Here is a 20,307-nt window from a genome sequence, read left to right as displayed (position 1 = left end):
TACAAACGAAAGAAAGATGACTTTAGTAGATAATTTCGGATAGTTGAGTGACCATATGAGTAATGAACTCAATTAAATAGTATATTACTTATTGGTCAATATGGAATAAGAAAAAAGAGTATTACTCCTTAAATGTGGGTATTTAAGTAGGAGTAAATTTTTTGTAGGAATATATTTTTTGAATAATGTTACATGCATATGGTTAGCAATAATAAATACCCACTTCCTTTGCCGCCCATCTTGGTTGGTTAAAGTATTTTTTGATTACATTGTTCTTTATTTCAAACCTTTAACGAATAAATAAGTGTTAGGAGTTTGAATTAAATGAATTAGAGGTCTCATGTTAGAACATAGAAAATTAACAAAAAATTAGTAGGGAGATTTTCTCTTTTGGGTATTATATATATGGAGTGAATTCATCTTTTGGGTATTATATATATGGATTATGGAGTTAATTCAGATTAGTAAAGGTCCTAATGAAGACATGAATATCGAGTGAAAAAAATTAAGAAAAAAAAATCATATTGTATAGCCGCTCTCAAAATAATAGTTAAAAAAAATATATATTTTGTTTTATATATACACATTCCGTATGTTATATACAAAAATTATATAAATTTTGTATATTTTTTCGATTACCAAATGTAAATAATTTTTGACGCGGACAAAAAATGATAATACCCTAGTAGAAAGTGGTTTGAGTTCGAAACCGTAACACTTTAAGTTTTACTCGTCCTTTAATGCAGCAGTTTAATAATTCAATTGACTTTAACAATTAATTATGTAAACAACATTTTTTTAAGCGGTGAATGAGTTAAACTTTTACTCACAAAAGAATTTAGATAGTACTTTTGTTAAAATAGTAATTTAAAATTTTAAATATACTCTGATCATTTTAACAAAAGAATTTAGATACAAGCATAGATTGCCCTTTCAGCGAAGGCTGGGACCCATTAACATCCACGAGGGATTCTATAAAAGTACACGTGTTAATCGCTTCACCGAAATGGAAAAGACACTTCCCCACGCCCAGCTACTGTACTGTTACTATTCTACAAAACAGTTTCGCTTTCGTTTCAACGCATTTCGCGTGATTGTATAAAGGTTAAATCAAGGAGTACTTTTTGTATTTTATATATAGAAGATTACTTACACGTACCTAATTATAATAATTAATTTAATATGCAGTCTAATACTCCATTAACTTAGGACTCTTAAAATTAAATTACTAAAGATTATAGTAGAAGTACTCTTCCATTTTAAACTAAGTATTTATGATTCGAGCCTTAAAAATAAAATTAGAAAGCATTTTAGCTCATAAAGTGAGATTTTTTGTCACTAATCCAAACTAATATAGGACGATTAAAAAGAATAACATGGGAGTGCCTTCTTTCCTCAATAAAGGGAAGCGATTTGTGTCCGTCTACCGAAACAACTTGTGGATAAAATAAAGGAGCAATACAAATTCAAAGGCATCATAATTATTTTTTGCTTTTGCTGTTTTGCATGCTTACTCGAGCAAAACTCCATCCATTGATTGAACAATATTCTTCCTTTCTTTAATAGATTAATTCTTTTTTTGTTCTACTTCGTTTCCACTTATTCCAAAAAAGTATACTAGAAAAAATATTGACAGTTTGACTCTCTTGACAAGTAGAGTACTTAGTACTACTGTACCATCTTTCACGTGCCATAAAAATTTGGTATTGCACATAAAAGTCATCCAAAAATTATTTATTTTAATGCGTATATTTTTGAAAATTGACATTATTGTCGGCTGCATTAATTGCAAGGCCAATTTTAGTTTCTTTATGCAAACAAAGTACAGTACTCCATTATTTACCGTTGCCGGTACCCAAAAAATTTCAAGGATGAACGAAAATTCGTGGAGAATTCCTTAGTTAGTCGTTTTATATTCTTTAACTATTGGTGATAGGATTTGGAGAAAATTACAGAAACGTGATCTTTTGTTAAAATAGTCATTTAAATATACTCTGAACAATTTTGATCATTTAAATTTGTATCTCCATTCTCCATCAATATTTAACGAATTTTTTATTCTCAGATTTTACTGAAATAGTGAAAAAAAAGATTTAACGAGAACTCCTAAGTCCTATTTGGAGGTGTAATATTTGTAATTTCTGCAAATTTTTTATTATCTATAGTTAGTATTTATTGTATTTTTTAGGGTATAATATATGTTTGCAAGCTTTTATATTTGGTTTCTGCAATTTAACGAGGCTTCTTATGTTTTAGATTAAATTTTTTCTCACAATTTTATTAAATTTAACGATCAAATTTTATTAAAGAGACAAAAAGACGCACATTTGACAAATTTTAACAACCAAAACTGCTCAATTATATGTTTATAAAATTATTTTTAAATTTAGCAAAACATAATATTATTTTTATCACTTTCTCATAAGATTAGCAACCAAATAAGAAACATGAAAAATAGTTTGAATGCAGATTAAGTACGAGTTACTAATAGTGATAGAGCTTAATTAATACTCTATTCATGAAATGTGTAATTAATTAGTACTATCAAATACATATTATATTATACTAGTAGCTTTTAAAATTACAAAATTCAATTTCTTACACTACATACCCAGTTATGTAATTGCACCATTTATATATCGTCACCTGTTCAGAATCCTATCCACTCCACCTCTCTCACACACAAAACACACACACAGTCGTTTTTCTCTCTCTTATTTCCTTTTAACCAACCTTCTGACATTCGTCAAACTTCCTTTTTCTCATTTCAGTCATTACAAAGAAAGGATAACAAGGGAGACTTTCTTCTTCTCTCTACAGAAGATATATTGGAGGAAATTTGCCCTCGCTTTTACACCTTCAACTTCAGTAGTATCCTCCTCTCCATTTCGTCCTGTCACCGGTCGTCCGGCGACTTCTCCGATCAATTTAAGGTTACATGACATAATTCATTCAGTTCCTTGAGAGATTTTGTTATTGAAGTAGTGTGTAATATAGAATATATACAAATATAGTTGAGTGAAGGAAAATGGATTTGGTTGAAGGAGTAGGGGAGAGTTCGTCACCGCCGAGGAGTTTTGGGAGCTGTGCACTACTGTATGATATAAAGAACGATGTCTATAACCGTCTTGTCCAGAGCGGAAATGCGGAGGCCGTTACTAATCCGGAGTTGCTTCGTGAGCAGTTGGATTCTCACTTTGCTCGCTTGCCTGCTAGGTTTCATTTTCTCTGCTTTAGCATTTTCCTTTTTTCGCAAAAATATGTAAGACGTTTACTTGTATTGTTAATATGCGATTTCTCAAGCTGAATTTTGTGTGCAATTCCATCTGTTTTCTGGAGTGTAGAGAGCCGGTAATTTCGTCAACTTAGATAATGAGAGGATAATTAGGAATTTGTTTTTCTTCGAGAGTGTATATTGAAAAAATATGAGAGGTTAAATTTTGTGTCTATCTATGTGCCTAGGTGTTTTTTGCGGTATTATTTTTGTTTGTACCTGTATTTTCGAGCTGGAATGAGGAGGATTATGTGGTGAGATATATATATGGAAGCCATTATTACTAGGTTGTATGAATAGTTAAGCTATTTATGATATTTGATTAAAGTATTCAATAAAGTTATTAGCTCTATGTTTTTTCTGTATAATAGTTGAACTCTGTTTTGTGATTAATAAAGTAATTTGATTAGGAAAGTCAGATTACAGCATGTTAAATAATTTAAACTAGCTTCTGGGCTTTGGTTTAATGATAAAGGTAGTGCAACACGTAATGTTTTGTAGGCGCACGCCATGAGTTTGAATTGTGTTGGTGAACCAAGTCTGCTAGTTATTTAACAGTATCTTTGATGCTTCAGTTATGGGTTGGATATTAATATGGATAGAGCAGAAGATGTGTTGTTGCATCAGAAGATTCTTGTTAGAGCAAAAGATCCCGATAATCAGCCTGCTTATCATGTCCGATATTTAGAGGTACGAACTCCATTTATCGTATAGTTGCAAGTCTACTACCACTTTGATGCCATCTGATATTGCTGGTGGATTCTGGGCTGTTTAAGTGTATTCTGTGCTTTTCCTAATTGCTGGAGTTGCTTTTGTAGCTTTAAAGTTCCTTCATTAATCATTGTCAATTTCTTTCTCACATGCGTCCGTGATTCTCTCTTTTACTGATTTGATTGCTTTATGTGTTGTTTCAGACGTGAATGATTGTTGATATGCCATCTGATTTAAGTATCTATTATTTGTATATCTTTTTCTATACGCACCCTTAATATCACTATTCTTTTTGATTTGATCATTTCACGCGATGGTTTTGTTGATTCATTGTTTTTTTGGCTAGATTTTCCAGTATTAAGTTTTCAGCCATTATATGTTCATCTGCATTTTGTTGTTAGCATGGTTTCAACGACCTTTGGGCTGTTTTCTTCATTAATTAAAGGATACATAGCTTTACATCTGAATCTTTCCTTCAGTTCTACGTATTATAGTTGAATTATCCTCTATAAAAAACAGATAAGGATTGGTTGAATCATTGTTTATATGCCATCGGAATTAGGTATCTATTAGTAAAATAATCTGGCAAGATCATAGTTACGTCATGTTGGATATATATTACAGATGGATTCTTGCTCTTTGTAGATTACGTTATGTTTCACTGCATTGCATATTTTTTTATTTCAAACTTTATAGTCTTAATAGGTGTAAGTTTCTTCTAGAAATTGGTTTTTTCTTTGATGTAATCTCTATGGATAATACACATGGCACCTGTTTTCCATTTTGCTTTGCTTGACAGAATTATTGGACTAGATCCGACGATGTAGAGGGTCAGCATGAGTTCAATGATCTTCCGACTCAACAGCCAGGTGGCAGCTTAAATAATGAAGGGATAAGGTAAATTCTACAAGTTTGACAACTTTTACTTGGTCATTTATTTTGACAAGGAACTTAGTTTTACCGATAGACTAGTATGCTTTAACTTTCTTTCATTTGCCTTCTCATTGCTGCTTAACAAAATACAGGAAACATGTGAATGACTTTGAAACTTTCTCTAAGCTTGAAGACCTAAATTTGGAAGTTAGACAGAATTTCAATGGCAAAGAAGAAATTCCGGCAGAAGATTCTATCAGAAGGTAGTTTCAGAGCAAACTTCTATGATTATTTCTCCTCTCTATTTGTCTTTTATTTTTTATTTTTAAAATTTACTTTATAAGTAGCAACGCTTCTAGAAAACGGAGGATAATCTAGTAATGGTAAATTTTGTTATGAATCTGAAAGTTTCTCTGAAAAATTTAGATCTAGCATTTATTTAACTTGAATTGTAGTATTTGCAATATTCCAAATACTGCATGTAATGTTGATTTAGAACAAGTTTTCATTTATTGAGTACTTATGCATCCAAGATTGTTGAATGAGAAAATCGTGGTCATTAGAGAAAACTACGTCCGAATATGAATGTGATTCTCAAAAAGTGAATTGTGCTACATAGAGGGAGAATTAATTGTTCTAATCTGAAAGGTAAATCAAGCATTTAAGTTTAAGCAAATTTGTAATGCCAAAATCACTTGTAGAATCATATTGTTAGTCAAAGTCTCTTTGCTGTTAAAGCATGCAAATAAATCCATCTACTTTGATCGACCACAATTTGCATCTTCCGTTTGCTTAAAAACTTGTGGTGTGGATCATTTAAGCCACAAAAAGGATCAACAATACTAGGCTCATGCTTTGTCAGTATCTGCAGAAAATACTGACAGGTCTTGCTTTCTTATGTTTCTTTCCAAGCTTTTTCGCTGCTTCTTCAACCTTTGTCCTCTACACTTCTATTTTCTTCTGACTTCAGTGCGTTTTAGTCATTGCGTAAGTCTAATGGCTATAATTATTGAAAGTTTATAGGATGTTGGCAATGATTTTGTATGTTATGCTTTTAGCTGTAATGTTTCTAACATCTGAATCTCAAAAAGCAGATTGCAACTACCTGCAATATATTCAGTAGTTGACCACCAGTAATTGTAGTGCAGGCATGACATTTCGCATATTCCAATCCATGAAGTTATCTTTTCTACCATTGACAAACCCAAGCTTCTTAGTCAGGTAACCATAAGAGGGTTCATATACCTAGAACTTTTTTTTTTTAATTATCTAGAATACTTAATTGAAGGTCTGCTCAGTTCGATTGCTTGCTCTTTGATGTTGTTTTCTGTTATCTCTAGCTGTGTTTGCTGTAAGTGCCTAAGTGGAATACTGAAGGGGGAGATCACATAGAAGTGTTTGTAGCATGTTAATTCATTGGCCAACTCCTATTGCTAGCTGATGGACCTTTTGTAAGAAATTTGTAATACAGCTTGAGTTTAATAGAAGTTCTAAAAGACTTTTTACTATATTCTCTTCTTATTTTAGTTAATTCTCATCCATTGCTGTGGTTTGCGTTGCAATGAACTTTTAAAGGAAACAAAGCTTTATGTTGAAGATATAATTAAGAAAGTATGCTCACACTTCAACATGGTATCATAGTTAGACTGGCCTTAAGATTTCAGATGAAATGGCCACACACTTCAATATGATACCAGAGCCGCACTCATCACTATTCTTGGTTTACCCAATGTTGGGTCACCATGTCATGTTATCCACGCTCTAGTTAATCAGGATTGGGCGTGTGGAGGAAGGATGGTTAGATTGCCCCTTTGTTATTCCCATCATCCGGTAACCACAGGCTGATCCACAAGAAAGGTGGCAGGATTCGAACCTATGGTCGGCCTGCCCCTAACCTGCTGGGTTGGGTGGTCGGGTTAGCACCCCTCGTCGCTGTGGTTTGCGTTGCAATGAACTTTTAAAGGAAACAAAGCTTTATGTTGAAGATATAATTAAGAAAGTATGCTCACACTTCAACATGGTATCATAGTTAGACTGGCCTTAAGATTTCAGATGAAATGGCCACACACTTCAATATGATACCAGAGCCGCACTCATCACTATTCTTGGTTTACCCAATGTTGGGTCACCATGTCATGTTATCCACGCTCTAGTTAATCAGGATTGGGCGTGTGGAGGAAGGATGGTTAGATTGCCCCTTTGTTATTCCCATCATCCGGTAACCACAGGCTGATCCACAAGAAAGGTGGCAGGATTCGAACCTATGGCCGGCCTGCCCCTAACCTGCTGGGTTGGGTGGTCGGGTTAGCACCTCTCGTCGCCTCTGTACCCGAAACAGATGCGCTGCGCTAACCAGCGCCTAACCTTGTCTCCCCTACTCCTCTTCTGGTTGTGCCATTACCAATCGCGGGTAATCCCCGGTCCGGCCGCCCCTGACCTAAGAAGAACTATTATCCTTATGACCAAACATGGATCAGCTTCTTACTTCTCGAGCGATAGTTCCACGATCCCGACCAACAACTTCTTGGGAGTAGGGGCACATTGGCCTAGGGAATAGGTTGTTGTCTCCTTATATGGTCTTGGGCAATTTTCATCTCATGAGCTAGCTTTTAGGTTTGAGAAGGCAACAAACTTCAACATTTTGCTTCTGGATCTTTCGTTCTGTACAATAAATTTTTGGTTTGATCCGATATAAACACTTATAAACATTCGATTATGCCTGGTTTCTGGGCTTTTCCGAATACAACACTTCTGATGGTTTGTCTTGTGTTCATTTTCATATTTTTGTCTTCATGCTAAAAGTCCTCTTTGAATGCATATATCCCGGCAATTTTGCATAATGTTATGATGAAATGGATGTGAGAATTCATTTTTTTATATTTCTTTTTCCCTGATTAATGTTATCTCATGTTCTCTAACTGGCTACTTTCCTACTCTAGCTCTCTGCTTTACTTTCTGATATAGGGCTTAACATCCGAGAAGCTCATGTGTTCTCAACAACTGATGGGTATTCATTAGATGTATTTGTGGTGGATGGATGGCCTGTTGAGGTATGCTTAGTGTTGCTCACCATTTTTCTACTAGGTTTGATGTACAGATTCTGACATCTTGTTTATATCATTTCACATGGCCACTTCCTTTTTTGGTGTTTCTGGTAATAGCTCTTAATTCGATAGATCTTTTTGGGGTTTAAACTTAAAAGAACAAATGATTTAGGGGCTCTATGATTATGCTCTTATTTTAGGCTCTCAATTTACTATTTCTGTCCCTAAAGTCTTATAAGTATGCTGAATAATGTCTTGGTATTGTTGTGGTTAATCATCATGAGATATAAGGAAATCTTGCTCTTCGAAAATATAAAAATCACACACACACTGATACACGAGGAAAACCTTCCATATGGTCAATACAGGGTAGTGTAAACCTCAGTGAAAGTGAGCATTGTGATTATATTTCTTGCATGGCAGGTGTCTGTGCTGTGTACAAAAGTTGCTGACTTTGCCATGTTATGGTCAGGATACGGAGGCTTTGCATAAAGAACTGGGGAAAGCAATTTCCAGATTTGAGGTGATTTAGTTTTGGTTTCTTCTTGTTATGATGTTATTCAGTTAACCCTTTATGCTTTTTCTGTGGAGTTCCAATAAATAATCAATTGTTTTGGGGTTGCTTGTTTGTTGCTATTCGCTCTCCGAGGATAATAATCATTTGAGCTTATTTAAAAAAGGATAATAATCATTTGATTTCTAGAATATAACTGCACTAGATAAATGTGAGTTAATAGGGGGGAAGATTTTTGGTTTATGTTTCAGAAGCTTTTTTTATTATCTGGAGAAGTTCCGCCTCAAGCCCGTGCTGGTACCGTCTCAATCTTTTCTATAATATTCCTTTTGGATACTCTAACAGAAAGACTAGAGATTCCTACATTAATAGGCATAAGAGGGGAAATTTATGAAAGCTCATGGGAAGGAACTTGCTCCTATTGTTTCAAGGCGTGCTGCTAGTTGCATATGCCATCTTCCTAAACGGAAAAGGACAAAAAGTTTCAGTAATTTAAGTTCCACTGATGTAGCCTTTTCCTACTTAGGGTGGCATAGGCTAGGCCATTAGTAACTTCGTTGAAAAGGAAACTTATCTTGTAAAGAAGTAGGCCATGGGTAACTTAAAACAACACCTATATTTATGTGGATGATATAGCTGCTATAATCTTGAGAGCTTCATTTCCAATTAGCCATCATCAATTTCCTTCTAGTTGATATGTGATGGATACCGTGATTAGAATCTCCTCAGAATCTACTTTGTTGTTGTATTGTTGAAGCTCATTAGTATGATGTAATTTATTTACCAAATTGTAATGAGCATATTTTCTGGATGACACAGGGATCATGGTCTGGTTCGTCTCATTCAAAGTCAGCTGTTGAAAAGTATATATTCGCACGATCAAAACCTGAAGATTGGGAAATTGATAGAAGATTACTGAAGATTGGGGAAAGAATTGCTTCAGGATCTTGCGGCGATTTGTGAGTTTTGGATTGTATTTCTGTGGTTTTGCATGAATTCTGGGTTCCCAGCTTTATAGGAACTTTGTTCTCTCCCTTATCTTCTAAACTTTTACTCATATGAAGGTATCATGGGATGTATCTTGGTATGGATGTTGCTATCAAGTTCATTAGATCTGAGCATTTGAATGACACATTGGAAGATGAGTTTGATCAAGAAGTAGCAATTTTGAGGTGAGTGATCTAAGCTCTTATGTTGTATGAAGCTTATTTAGTCTGGGGGATGACACAAAACTTACTGTGTTGCTTCATCCTTGTCCTGTGCATTGTGTTGCCTACTAGAGGAGTTTTATTAACTTGGAGACCAAACTCGAAGTTAATTCCAGGTTGAAGACTTGTGGGGTAAGGTACTAAGAGTACCAGAGCATTCCTTGGCGTGTAAATCAAGAAAAAAGTTCCAAACATATATATGATGGATACATGATCCTCCTTATGTGTATTTCTGTATATTATATTCTTCAAATGCTAGTTGCATTTGTTACTTGGTGATACTGGTACTAACACAATTTTATGATACAAAGCATAACGATGCAAATCGGGCTTTATAAAGAGATGTGTTATGATTATTAATATTTCGTGTGTTGTAATATTTTGTGTGCATATGACTATATTAGTGTTACCACCTCTCAGATACTCCTTCACGATCTTACGATTTAATCTTATTGCATACAGGCAAGTTCAGCACAAAAATGTTGTTCGTTTCATTGGTGCATGCACAGAGTCACCTCATCTGTGCATAGTTACAGGTATGATTAGTGCTGGGCAAACAGTTGTGTGGTCTATTCGAGACTATGATTATAATCAGTTCATGGGTAAATTCATGCCATGGCCTTCTGGCTGTCCTTATCGAAGTTGTACATTCTCAGCTGCATGGCAGTAAACTGAAGAGTGTGTTTGGTCATTCATTGCTGCAATTTTTTCTGTACTTTATTTTTTAAATTTAATTGTACCATCTAGTTATTGTTGTTATACTTACATGGCGTTCGGATTGGGATACGTGTGATTTAGAGGAAATTTAGTTTTAGAGAACTCCTAATTTTGCTTAAAGGACAAATTACTCACCAGTATTGAATTGAGGTTTTCCCAAATAGAGTGTAATATATAGAGGATTCATATTGCCAACCCTGACTAGCATGGTTAATTGATGATGGATTGATAGCTGTTGAATGCTTTTGAAAAAAATGCGAAACGTGGTCCGTTGCATGTATATGTTTTCACAGTTTTTTTCATATCAATGCAAGGTTGTGCTCATAACGCTCTCCTTTTGAAATATTCATATACCGTGGATGACTTTTTTTCAAAGGTATATGTGGGACTTAAGTCAGCTGATGAAAATAATATTTATTGACTTATTCTTGTGTTAATGCTGATCTTTTTTGTAGAATACATGTCTGGTGGGAGCTTGTACGACTACTTGCATAAAAACCATGTCATATTACAACTCTCACAATTGCTAAGCTTTGCAATTGATGTCTGCAAAGGAATGGGGTACTTGCATCAAAATAATATTATTCACAGGGATCTGAAGACAGCAAATTTACTTATGGATGCGAACAATGTAAGTTGTGCAAACAATGAAGTAATTTCATCCTTAATCGTGCTACAACATGACTTCATGAGCACCGAGTCCACTTTCCTTTGGTCATAAATCAACGTTTTTCGTTAATTCTTCAACATCAAAAAGTAACTCCAGAAATAGACATTAGTCCTAATAAAACAAATAATATTAAAAAATTCGAATCGCCAAAAATATTTTCCAAATATTAAAAAGAAGAAATACTCGATTAATATGGAAATTCCATTGTTTTCTAAAATTATTCAATTAAAGATTATACATCGATCTAATTCTTCAGTTTCTACTTTTCAAAGAACTGCTATGTTCAGTGCTTACTCTATTGGACTGGAGGTTCGCTTCAACTGGTACTATGTTTTAATGGGATTGGCTGTATTATAAAGGATTGAAAAGGAATGTCCTATTATTTGAGATTTTTTCATAATGAATTCATACTGTTACTATTGAGGAAAGAGCAGGATTCTCACTGTAAAAACGCAAGCTTTTGAATTTTTATGGATCTTCACACCTGTCATGTTTACCGAGAATTAATTCTTCCATCAATTTGTTTCTCCTTTTTAATTGCTCATGATTTGAATGCCTACCTATTTTATTTGCTTACGTTTTGCATTATCTACACCACACCTATTTTGATTGACTTTGTAATCTGTGATAAGGTTGTTAAAGTGGCAGATTTTGGTGTTGCTCGTTTCCAAAATAAGGGGGGTGTCATGACAGCTGAGACTGGAACGTATAGATGGATGGCCCCTGAGGTCCGGCTATTTTCTCTGCTAAATTTGTGAATTATTTGATTCAGTACGGAATATCAGATATGCGTCTGTACCCTGATAAGCCAGTTAAACATACAAGTGATTTTGTTGTGAATGGAGCCCACTTGATTTCGGCAGTCAAATAGAAAGACTTGCCTAACTTGTTGTGCTGCTGGAAGTTCTCTTTGCAGCTGCTTGAGTGGAAAAAGAATGATTCGTATATGCTGATTTTGATAATATTTTTAACCCCCAGTTCGGATAACCATTTGAGCTTCTCGTCCTTTTTAGTGCATAGTTTTAAATGCTCCAAAGATCCTTCTTTTTTTTTCCTTCTGAATCTCATTAAATCTTTACTTGTATATCGGATTCTAATGCTTTTATGACAGTATTAATTAACTTCACTTTCCTATTTGTTTTTGTTTGTTGCATAACATAACATAGTTGTACAACAATTAAAAGAAAAATGACATGGTTGTACAAGGGTGCTCGAGACACTTGGGAAGTCTGCTCATTGGTACTAATACTCCTTTACATGCAGCCGTTATCAGTTGGGCTCTTCTAGTTTTAAGCTGTAATTTTCTGAAATTGCTTATAGCCATGAAGTTTCTAGGATTGATTATTCAGAGTTTTGTAATAATATGGCTTTCCTAAGATGAGGCATTATTCCATAGTCCTGCACAAGATCTCGCTCGTGGTTCCATGCTTCTCTATGATGGAGGAGCCTATGTGCTTTATTTGTCTCTCTCCACCCTGTTTGATGATAGATAATTAAGACCAAGGGCTGAGTTTGTGGTGTCTAACATATATGAAGTATATTACCACATCCATAAGTATCTTGTCTGCTACTGCATGCTTGGTCTATTAAACTTTTCTTTTCCTTTTAGGTCATCAATCATCAGCCATACGATCAGAAAGCAGATGTGTTTAGTTTTGCTATTGTTCTTTGGGAGCTTGTAACAGCAAAGGTATTTGACTACTCATGAAAGAAGTCACATGATGGCCATCAGAAGCTAAGGTTGTGCCTCCTTTGATTCATGTACTTTTTGATGCTACAGGTTCCATATGACACCATGACCCCACTACAAGCTGCTCTAGGAGTGAGACAGGTCTGTATTGCAATTTGCTTTTAGCACGTGGAGCATGTTGTGAATTATATTTTCCCGTTAAGCAAGCTAGTCTGTTATTTTAGGCGTTTGAGGGCTTCGCATTTCGGGAGTGGAAGGGCTCCTTGCATATTTGTGCTGTAAAACTTAAAACAGATATGAAGTTTTGTGTAGTGCTGTATAGTTGGTTAATGTTAGCCTCATTACATGCTAACAATGTTTTATGAACCCCTAAGAACAAGTGAGATTCCTTTTATCTAAATGATAGTGTGCATAGCTAGATTTTTCCTGCAGGTGTAAAGTTCCAAGTCCTTTAAACAGTCCTACGTCCTTGGATCTCGAGTGGATGTGCATAGTTGGAATTTAGATAACATTCATGGGCCAAATACCGATGCATGCAATATCTATATTATGTGCATGATTGCTCGTATAGCCATTATGATATTAATTAAGGATACTGACTTTAGGAAAGAAGGAACACTAGCAAAGTCAGATGATACTTTTCCCGTGCCATCTGTTACATTTCATTCTAACTCGTCTCTGAGTCTGACACTATTATGTTGTCTCCTAGGGCCTCCGACCAGAGCTTCCAGAGAATGCACACCCGAGGCTGCTAGACTTGATGCAGAGGTGTTGGGAGGCCATTCCGAGTGATAGACCCAGCTTCTCTGAAATACAAGTTGAACTTGAACTACTCTTGCAGGAAGTTGAGGTAAACATATCTCTATACATTGTACTTGGTCCAATATCCCTCAATTGGATTACCATTTTTGACGTGCGTCTTCCGATTTATCCTGTGACTATTTCTATTATTTGTGTCTCACAGGATGCGGTAGAGGCTCCAAATGAGAGATGAACATGTGCTACATGTATTGGACTAACGACACACTTTAACAGTAACAACAGAGAGGATTTTCTTTACCAGGCCATATATACACAGACCTTTATTTTTTGGGTGAGATCTATGTTACAAGCGAAAGACACAGAGAACTGCTGGCCATTTTTGGAGTTGATAGCAAAGTGACTCGATTTTCTGATAACACGTTACTGCATCAAAAATACCACTAACATCCTTGTAAAATCTTTTTTTCCCCTTTAAGGAAAATGTAATGTCTTTTTTTTTGAGGGGTGGGGTTTTGGGGGATGATAAAGGAGTTTGGGTGAGAATTTCACAAGTGTACCAGCGTTTTCGAGTTTGGTTCAGATCAACTTGTTGGGCTGTTACTTTCTGTTCAATTGAATGCGCTGTTGTTTCGCCTAATGAGCAAGTTTGAGGAGAAAGCTCTTGGTTGATGCTACATATAGCCTGATGTATCAATTGGCTTGAGAATACTCGAATCACTTTTCACGTGGATCTGTTTGGCTTGAGATGTGCTACATATGAGATAATTTGAATGTTCTTGTTCTTGTTATAATTATAATTATAATAATAATAATTAGTGCCGTAGAGTCGGTTTTTAGGGCGGTTAAATAGGAACAGGATCAAGTTTGAGCCAGTTAAGAGTGGTTGAATCAATAATCATGCCATGATTTCACATACTAAAAGAAAAATTGGTTAAGATGTTTGAAAAAGAAATAGTAGCTAATGACATATGCACGATCCTTGAAATAATATTTAACTTAATTTAAATTATATACTTCATTCGTTTCAATTTATGTGAACCTATTTCTTTTTTAGTCCGTATTAAAAAGAATAACCTCTTTCCTTATTTGGAAACAATTTACCTTTATACAATGATTTATAGTCACACAAAATATATGTGCTTTATTTTACACCACAAGTTCAAAAGTCATTCTCTCTTTTCTTAAATTCCGTACCTAGTCAAATGAGTTCACATAAATTGAAACGGAGGGAGTACAACATATTATTTTCACTACATAATACGCAAATTAAGCATAGCCACACTAGAGAAAATAATAGTAACTTAGATGTTATCACTAAATACTATAAATTATTACTATAATGTTTATTTGTAGTAATTTTTATGTGAGCATACGCCCATGTTGAGTTATATGGGTGGTAATTGTGAGAGATAATGACCTGCCCCATTTAACATACTCCCCAAGTCCGAGTAACTGCTGTTTCCCTCTATCCCTGTTTCTTACAGCACCAGCGTAACCGCTCTTTACCTCTATCCCCTCTTTCTTACAGCACCCAAACACCAATTAAACCCTTCTCTTATCTTTTAACTGTAAACATTTACACAAGTAAAACTACTAGTGTCCTTCTCCTTTTCTTGAAAATCAAAGAAATATGGACAACCAAAACACCTATTGCACTACTATTTCAGATTTTATTCAACCCCCCCTTGTTCTACAGAGTCACGTAATTGGCGATGATCAAACCCATGAAGAAGAAGCATCAAGGAGATTCACCATGTTTGAGACAAATGCCAGGTACAAACCTCAAAATCCCAGAAAGAAAAGAAGCAAATTGTTAAGAATCAATGATAACTCCTTTAGAATCAGTAGTACTAATCCTAGTACTTCGGGTGTTATTACTAAGCCTAAATGTGCCAAGAAACCACCAGACCCTAATGCCCCCAAAATTACTAGGCCTTGTACTGAATGTGGCAAGAAATTTTGGTCATGGAAAGCCCTTTTTGGTCACATGCGTTGTCACCCTGAACGCCAATGGCGTGGTATTAACCCTCCTCCCAATTTAAAACGACCAATTCATTCTTCATTTCCCCAACAATCCCCCAATTATTCCCTTTTACTAACTGACGAGGATCATGAAATTGCCGACTGCTTATTACTATTGTCTAATGGACAGCCTCGTACTCCTTGTAATGTGTTGTTGGAAAATGACAACGTTGTTAGGGACGTTGATCACATGGTTATAGATGGAGAAAAGGGTGTAATTGAATCTGGGACATTTTCTTCTGGAGAGAATAATAATTGTTGTAAATTTGAGTGCACAAGTTGCAAGAAGGTATTTGGTTCACACCAGGCATTAGGGGGACATAGGGCAACTCACAAGAATGTCAAGGGTTGTTCTGCAAATACAAGAAATTATGGGGAATGTAGCCAGCAATTAGAAGAGGGCAATATAGGAATTATGTGCAGTGATAGTGAAGATACAATTAGCAATGATAACAAGAGGTTGATGGTATTGGGACATAAGTGTAGTATATGTTTGAGAGTTTTTTCAAGTGGACAAGCTTTGGGAGGACACAAAAGGTGTCATGGGGAAAAACTCGGGGACGAAATAACAACAGCAACAACAACAACAATATCAGCCGTAGAATCAGACTTAACGCGAGCTGTCATTGTCAATCCGAAGGTGCAGGAAAATAATGTTGCTAATTTGGATCTCAATTTTCCTCCTGTTACAATCTCAGGAGATGATCAAGATGATTCTTCAGCTTCTTATTCATCTATTTCAGGATTGGAATTGGACTTGAGGTTGGGACTTTAGTAGGAATTTGTTATGAAGAAATGTACAAAGGTTCTTGTGATGTGTACTGATATTAGTGTTATAACCTATATTGGCTAGGAATATTAGCTAAGGTTTCAATCATATTAGTGATGTAGCATATATAGGAGTTTGACTAACTTTTGAAGGTTTTGTTCCTTCTAATGGCTCCAAAATTAGGAGTTAGAATTTCTGTTGTGATTAATTTGGGGCTCCTTAATGACACTGATATTTGTACCACACATTTGTGATAGGTATGAGTAATAATTTCTCGGTGTGAAATAGCAGCATTGTTACATGTAAATTTGGAGTAGTTCATTTACTTGTATATCTTGGTTTATTTGATTTTTAGATCACTATCATTACATGATATTTGTTTTGTTTCGGTTATATTATTTTTCTGGCTGTTGTTAATGTTTCTCTTTCCGTAGTTCTTTGTCATAACTGATGTAATTTTACTTTCGTTGAGCCGACGGTCTACTGAAAACAGTCTTTCTACATTTGCAAGGTAGAAATAAGATATGTGTACATACCACCCTCCCCAGATCTCACTTGTACTTGTGAGAATATACCGGATATATTTTCGTTCTATTTTGATTTATTTGATTTAAATTCTGGCATTATAGATTAGTTTTGCTGTTGGGGACACAAGTGATGTGTGAGCTTGAAGGGATACATGCAACATTAGTTAACAATGTGTGAGCTCGAAGGGATACCAATGATTGAAAAAAAATGAAACTAATTGGCATTAGTGAAAGATTCTATTAGTATTTGATAATGATTAAGCTAGCAATAGAGACATATAATATAAGATAAAGAACAAAAAAGTGTTTTATTTCTAAATATTAAAATTTGCATGCATGTCATTGCAAATTTCCACGATCCTTCCAATCCCTTGCTAGCATCCCATGTCAAACTGCCCCACTCCACCAGAAAAGAAAATTATATATAAAAATAATTATGAAAAAAGAAAAGGAAAAAAAAAAGAGACTGAGAGATTGGGACTCACCTTTTCGTAGTGGTGAGGAGGTGACGAACATGTAAACTGTAACAAGTTAAATTATACTCATTTTATTTTTCGTTCTGTTTACTTTGGCCAAGTATATTAAAAATCATGATATTATTGATACTCATCTTTTTGTCATAACACTAACTTTAGCTGTTTCTTCCCTTCCCTTTTTATTTAAATCTAAAACCAGAAAAAAAAAATTGCGTCCGATTAATACCAATTCAATTAATTAATACTGAGTTGGTGAACTTCTCCATTTTCTATAAGCAGGAGTTAGTCAACATCCAATCATACTCTCTCATTGTCAATCTTCTCAAAGTCTTATATACTTATTTCAAAGTGTTCCCACTAATTTGCTGATAATTCTACACTTGTTAATTAAATGATGAGTATAACGAAATCTGGATTTAAAGTTTGTATCTAATAGCCTTTTTAGTTGGGCATTCTTTTTGGAATTATTATGACCATGGAAATAGATCAATAGAATAAGTTAAGAGAACTTTCCATAGTCTTTGTTTGACTCTTTAATGTGTTTTCAACTTAGAAATTAAGAAGAACACTTTATACTACTTTATTTGTGTATAGTTAAAGTGTTAAACAATATATGCAGGATTAGGGATCAACAAATCGAATGAAGTAAATTATCTTTCTTTTAGGCAAAATTAATTAATGATAGTTAAACCCGAAAATTAGGTCAAATTTGAATAAGTAACACCTAAAACTAGAACGGAAAAAAGTAAAATGATATACAAGAAGGAAAGTATACCTTAAGATATTACTTACACACATGGGTGTACAAATGAAACAGACAAACCGCACCAACCCGATAATACGAGTCAAACCGAGAAAAAAACCCGATTATAGTTTGGTTTGGTGTTGGAAAAAAAACCCGACGATATTTGATTTGGTTTGGTTTTAACTAAAAAAAGTCAAACCGAAACCAAACCAACCCGACATTATATGTATAGAATTTTTAAATAATACATAAAAATATTTATTGTAGTGTAGTTTATAAATATTTCTTAAGCTTTTTCATAGTTTTATCTTTTAACGTATATTTCAAGCTTGCACTTATAATTTTTGGATGCTTCAATAAGTTTTATAGTCCATAAATGTTAGTAACTCAAATAAATTCTAAACCAAAATCAAATCAATACTAATGCTATAAAAGACATTCAATTGTATTATATATGAATGAAAATAGTGTTGGATGTCTATTTTTTTTTTTTTTTTAGCTTATCATGATAAAATGCATAACTTATTTTTCTTTTAGTGTTTAGTCATGTAAATAATATTACTTATTAGTCGTACTTATTTTAGCAACTTATTAGTAAGTTTAAATTATGTTTATTTTTATTATAGCTTATTAATACTAATATTTATTTTATGCGATTTTATTATCTTTATTGTTGAATATTTTAGTACAATGCCATGAATCATCTCATATTTATGTTATTTTATTGAAAAACACCTTATATAGTTCTGTCTTACTAAAATTAAAAAAATATTTGGAGCACAAATTCTATGATTTGTGCTATGAAGACTTTATGGAAAAAAACCCAAAAACTCGAGAAAAATCGAGATTTAAAAACCCGACTTTTATTGGTTTGGTTTGATCTTCAGATTTAATAACTCGATACAATTGATTTGGTTTGGTAGTTAAAAAATCCGAATCAACCCGCCTTATATACACCCCTACTTACACAAGATATTTACACTAACCAACAAATATTTTCTATATATATTTATCACTTAACCATGATTAAAAGATATTATTTTTACATAAATTAATTACTTAATCATGATAAAATAATGTTACTTAATAAATTGATAAGTTGTACGACGATTAGCTTCAGAAGAACAAATCTATACTATATTAAAAGCACGAAGGCTCTTAGCGAAATGTTGTTTGCCTTTTTTACCCTTTAAGATTAGATTTCACATTAGACAAAATAGTAATTTTATTATTTTGCAAATATTTAGAAATTCTAAATCAACTAAATTTTGTGCATTATTTTCCTAATATTTAGGAGTTCCAAATCAACTAAAATTGTATATGTTAAATATTTCTTGTTTAAACTTCTATGTGATGAGGCCTAAGGTATGCTATAAGCATGAAAAAAACTAAACAAAACCTTTCCTTTTTTAAGAAAAAGAAAATTTACGGCTTAGAATAGGTAGTAGATTGTTGTTAGCCAATGAAAAGTATCATTTTTATGTCCTAATTTTAGTATAAAAATATTCAAAGTACTTTCAAATATTTTTTCTATCTATATTTATTTTTACCAAAGTAAGAAAAAAGAGCTCAAACAATTAATATTCTTTATGTAACGATCCGACCGGTCGTTTTGAGCTCTAGCGTGTTATTCAGTGGTTTGAGACCCGAGCAATTTCAATTCAGGTATTATGACTTGTACGCGTGGTCGGAATTTAATTTCGGGAAGTTCGGAGTTGATTTGGAAAGAAAATTCTAATTTCGGAAGCTTTAAGTTGGAGGAATTGAGTAAAGTGTGATTTTTGAGTAGACGACCTCAGAATCGGGATTTGAAGGTTCCAACAGGTTCGTATGATGATTTTGGATTTAGGCGCATGTCCGGATCGGGTTTTGGATGACCCGAGATTCGACGCCTATTATGGAAGTTGGCATTTTGGAAGAATTTCATAAATTTGAGTTGAAGTGCATTTCAATGATATCGACGCCTGTTTGGGATTCCGAGTCTAGGAATAGCTCCGTATGATGATTCCGGTCTTAGAAGCGCATCCGGAAATGGATTTGGAGGTCCGTAGGTCATTTTGGGGTCATTTGGGCGAAAGTTGAAAATTTGGATAATTTTAAGAAGTTTGGTCGGGAGTGGACTTTTTGATATCGGGGTCGGATTCCGATTCCGGAAGTTGGAGTAGGTCCGTAATGTCGAATGTGACTTGTGTGCAAAATTTGAGGTCAATCAGACATGATTTGATAGGTTTCAGCATCGAATATAGAAGTTTGAAGTTTTAAAGTTCATTAAGCTTGAATTGGAGTGCGATTCATGATTTCGATG

General features: G+C 34.3%; 2 protein-coding genes across 2 annotated transcripts; both read left to right on the top strand.

The window, feature by feature from the left end:
- Nucleotides 1-2,673: 2,673 nt before the first annotated feature.
- Nucleotides 2,674-14,100, top strand: LOC104121655 (serine/threonine-protein kinase STY46-like). The gene is made up of 16 exons (XM_009633699.4): nt 2,674-3,216; nt 3,850-3,964; nt 4,785-4,882; nt 5,011-5,121; nt 6,007-6,079; nt 7,798-7,908; nt 8,375-8,425; nt 9,236-9,375; nt 9,481-9,588; nt 10,087-10,160; nt 10,797-10,972; nt 11,644-11,739; nt 12,621-12,701; nt 12,792-12,842; nt 13,411-13,551; nt 13,666-14,100. Exons 1-16 carry the CDS (start codon nt 3,029-3,031, stop codon nt 13,693-13,695), a joined length of 1,644 nt encoding a protein of 547 aa, XP_009631994.1. The 5' UTR covers nt 2,674-3,028; the 3' UTR covers nt 13,696-14,100.
- Nucleotides 14,101-14,882: 782 nt separating this feature from the next.
- LOC104121656 (zinc finger protein ZAT3-like) lies at nt 14,883-16,539 on the top strand. Its single transcript, XM_009633700.4, has one exon. The coding sequence runs from the start codon at nt 15,094-15,096 to the stop codon at nt 16,258-16,260; it is 1,167 nt and encodes a 388-aa protein (XP_009631995.1). The 5' UTR covers nt 14,883-15,093; the 3' UTR covers nt 16,261-16,539.
- The last annotated feature ends 3,768 nt before the right edge of the window (nt 16,540-20,307 follow it).

Source organism: Nicotiana tomentosiformis, chromosome 4 (assembly GCF_000390325.3).
Source record: "Nicotiana tomentosiformis chromosome 4, ASM39032v3, whole genome shotgun sequence".
Classification (NCBI taxonomy): Eukaryota; Viridiplantae; Streptophyta; class Magnoliopsida; order Solanales; family Solanaceae; genus Nicotiana; species Nicotiana tomentosiformis.
This window is presented reverse-complemented; position numbering and strand designations above follow the sequence as displayed.

Coding starts and splice junctions, on each gene's coding strand:
- LOC104121655 (XM_009633699.4), top strand. CDS start 3,029: ATGGATTTGGTTGAAGGAGTAGGGGAGAGTTCGTCACCGCCGAGGAGT. Junction 5,122..6,006: donor GCAGAAGATTCTATCAGAAG/GTAGTTTCAGAG, acceptor ATTGTAGTGCAG/GCATGACATTTCGCATATTC. Junction 10,161..10,796: donor TCATCTGTGCATAGTTACAG/GTATGATTAGTG, acceptor TCTTTTTTGTAG/AATACATGTCTGGTGGGAGC.
- LOC104121656 (XM_009633700.4), top strand. CDS start 15,094: ATGGACAACCAAAACACCTATTGCACTACTATTTCAGATTTTATTCAA.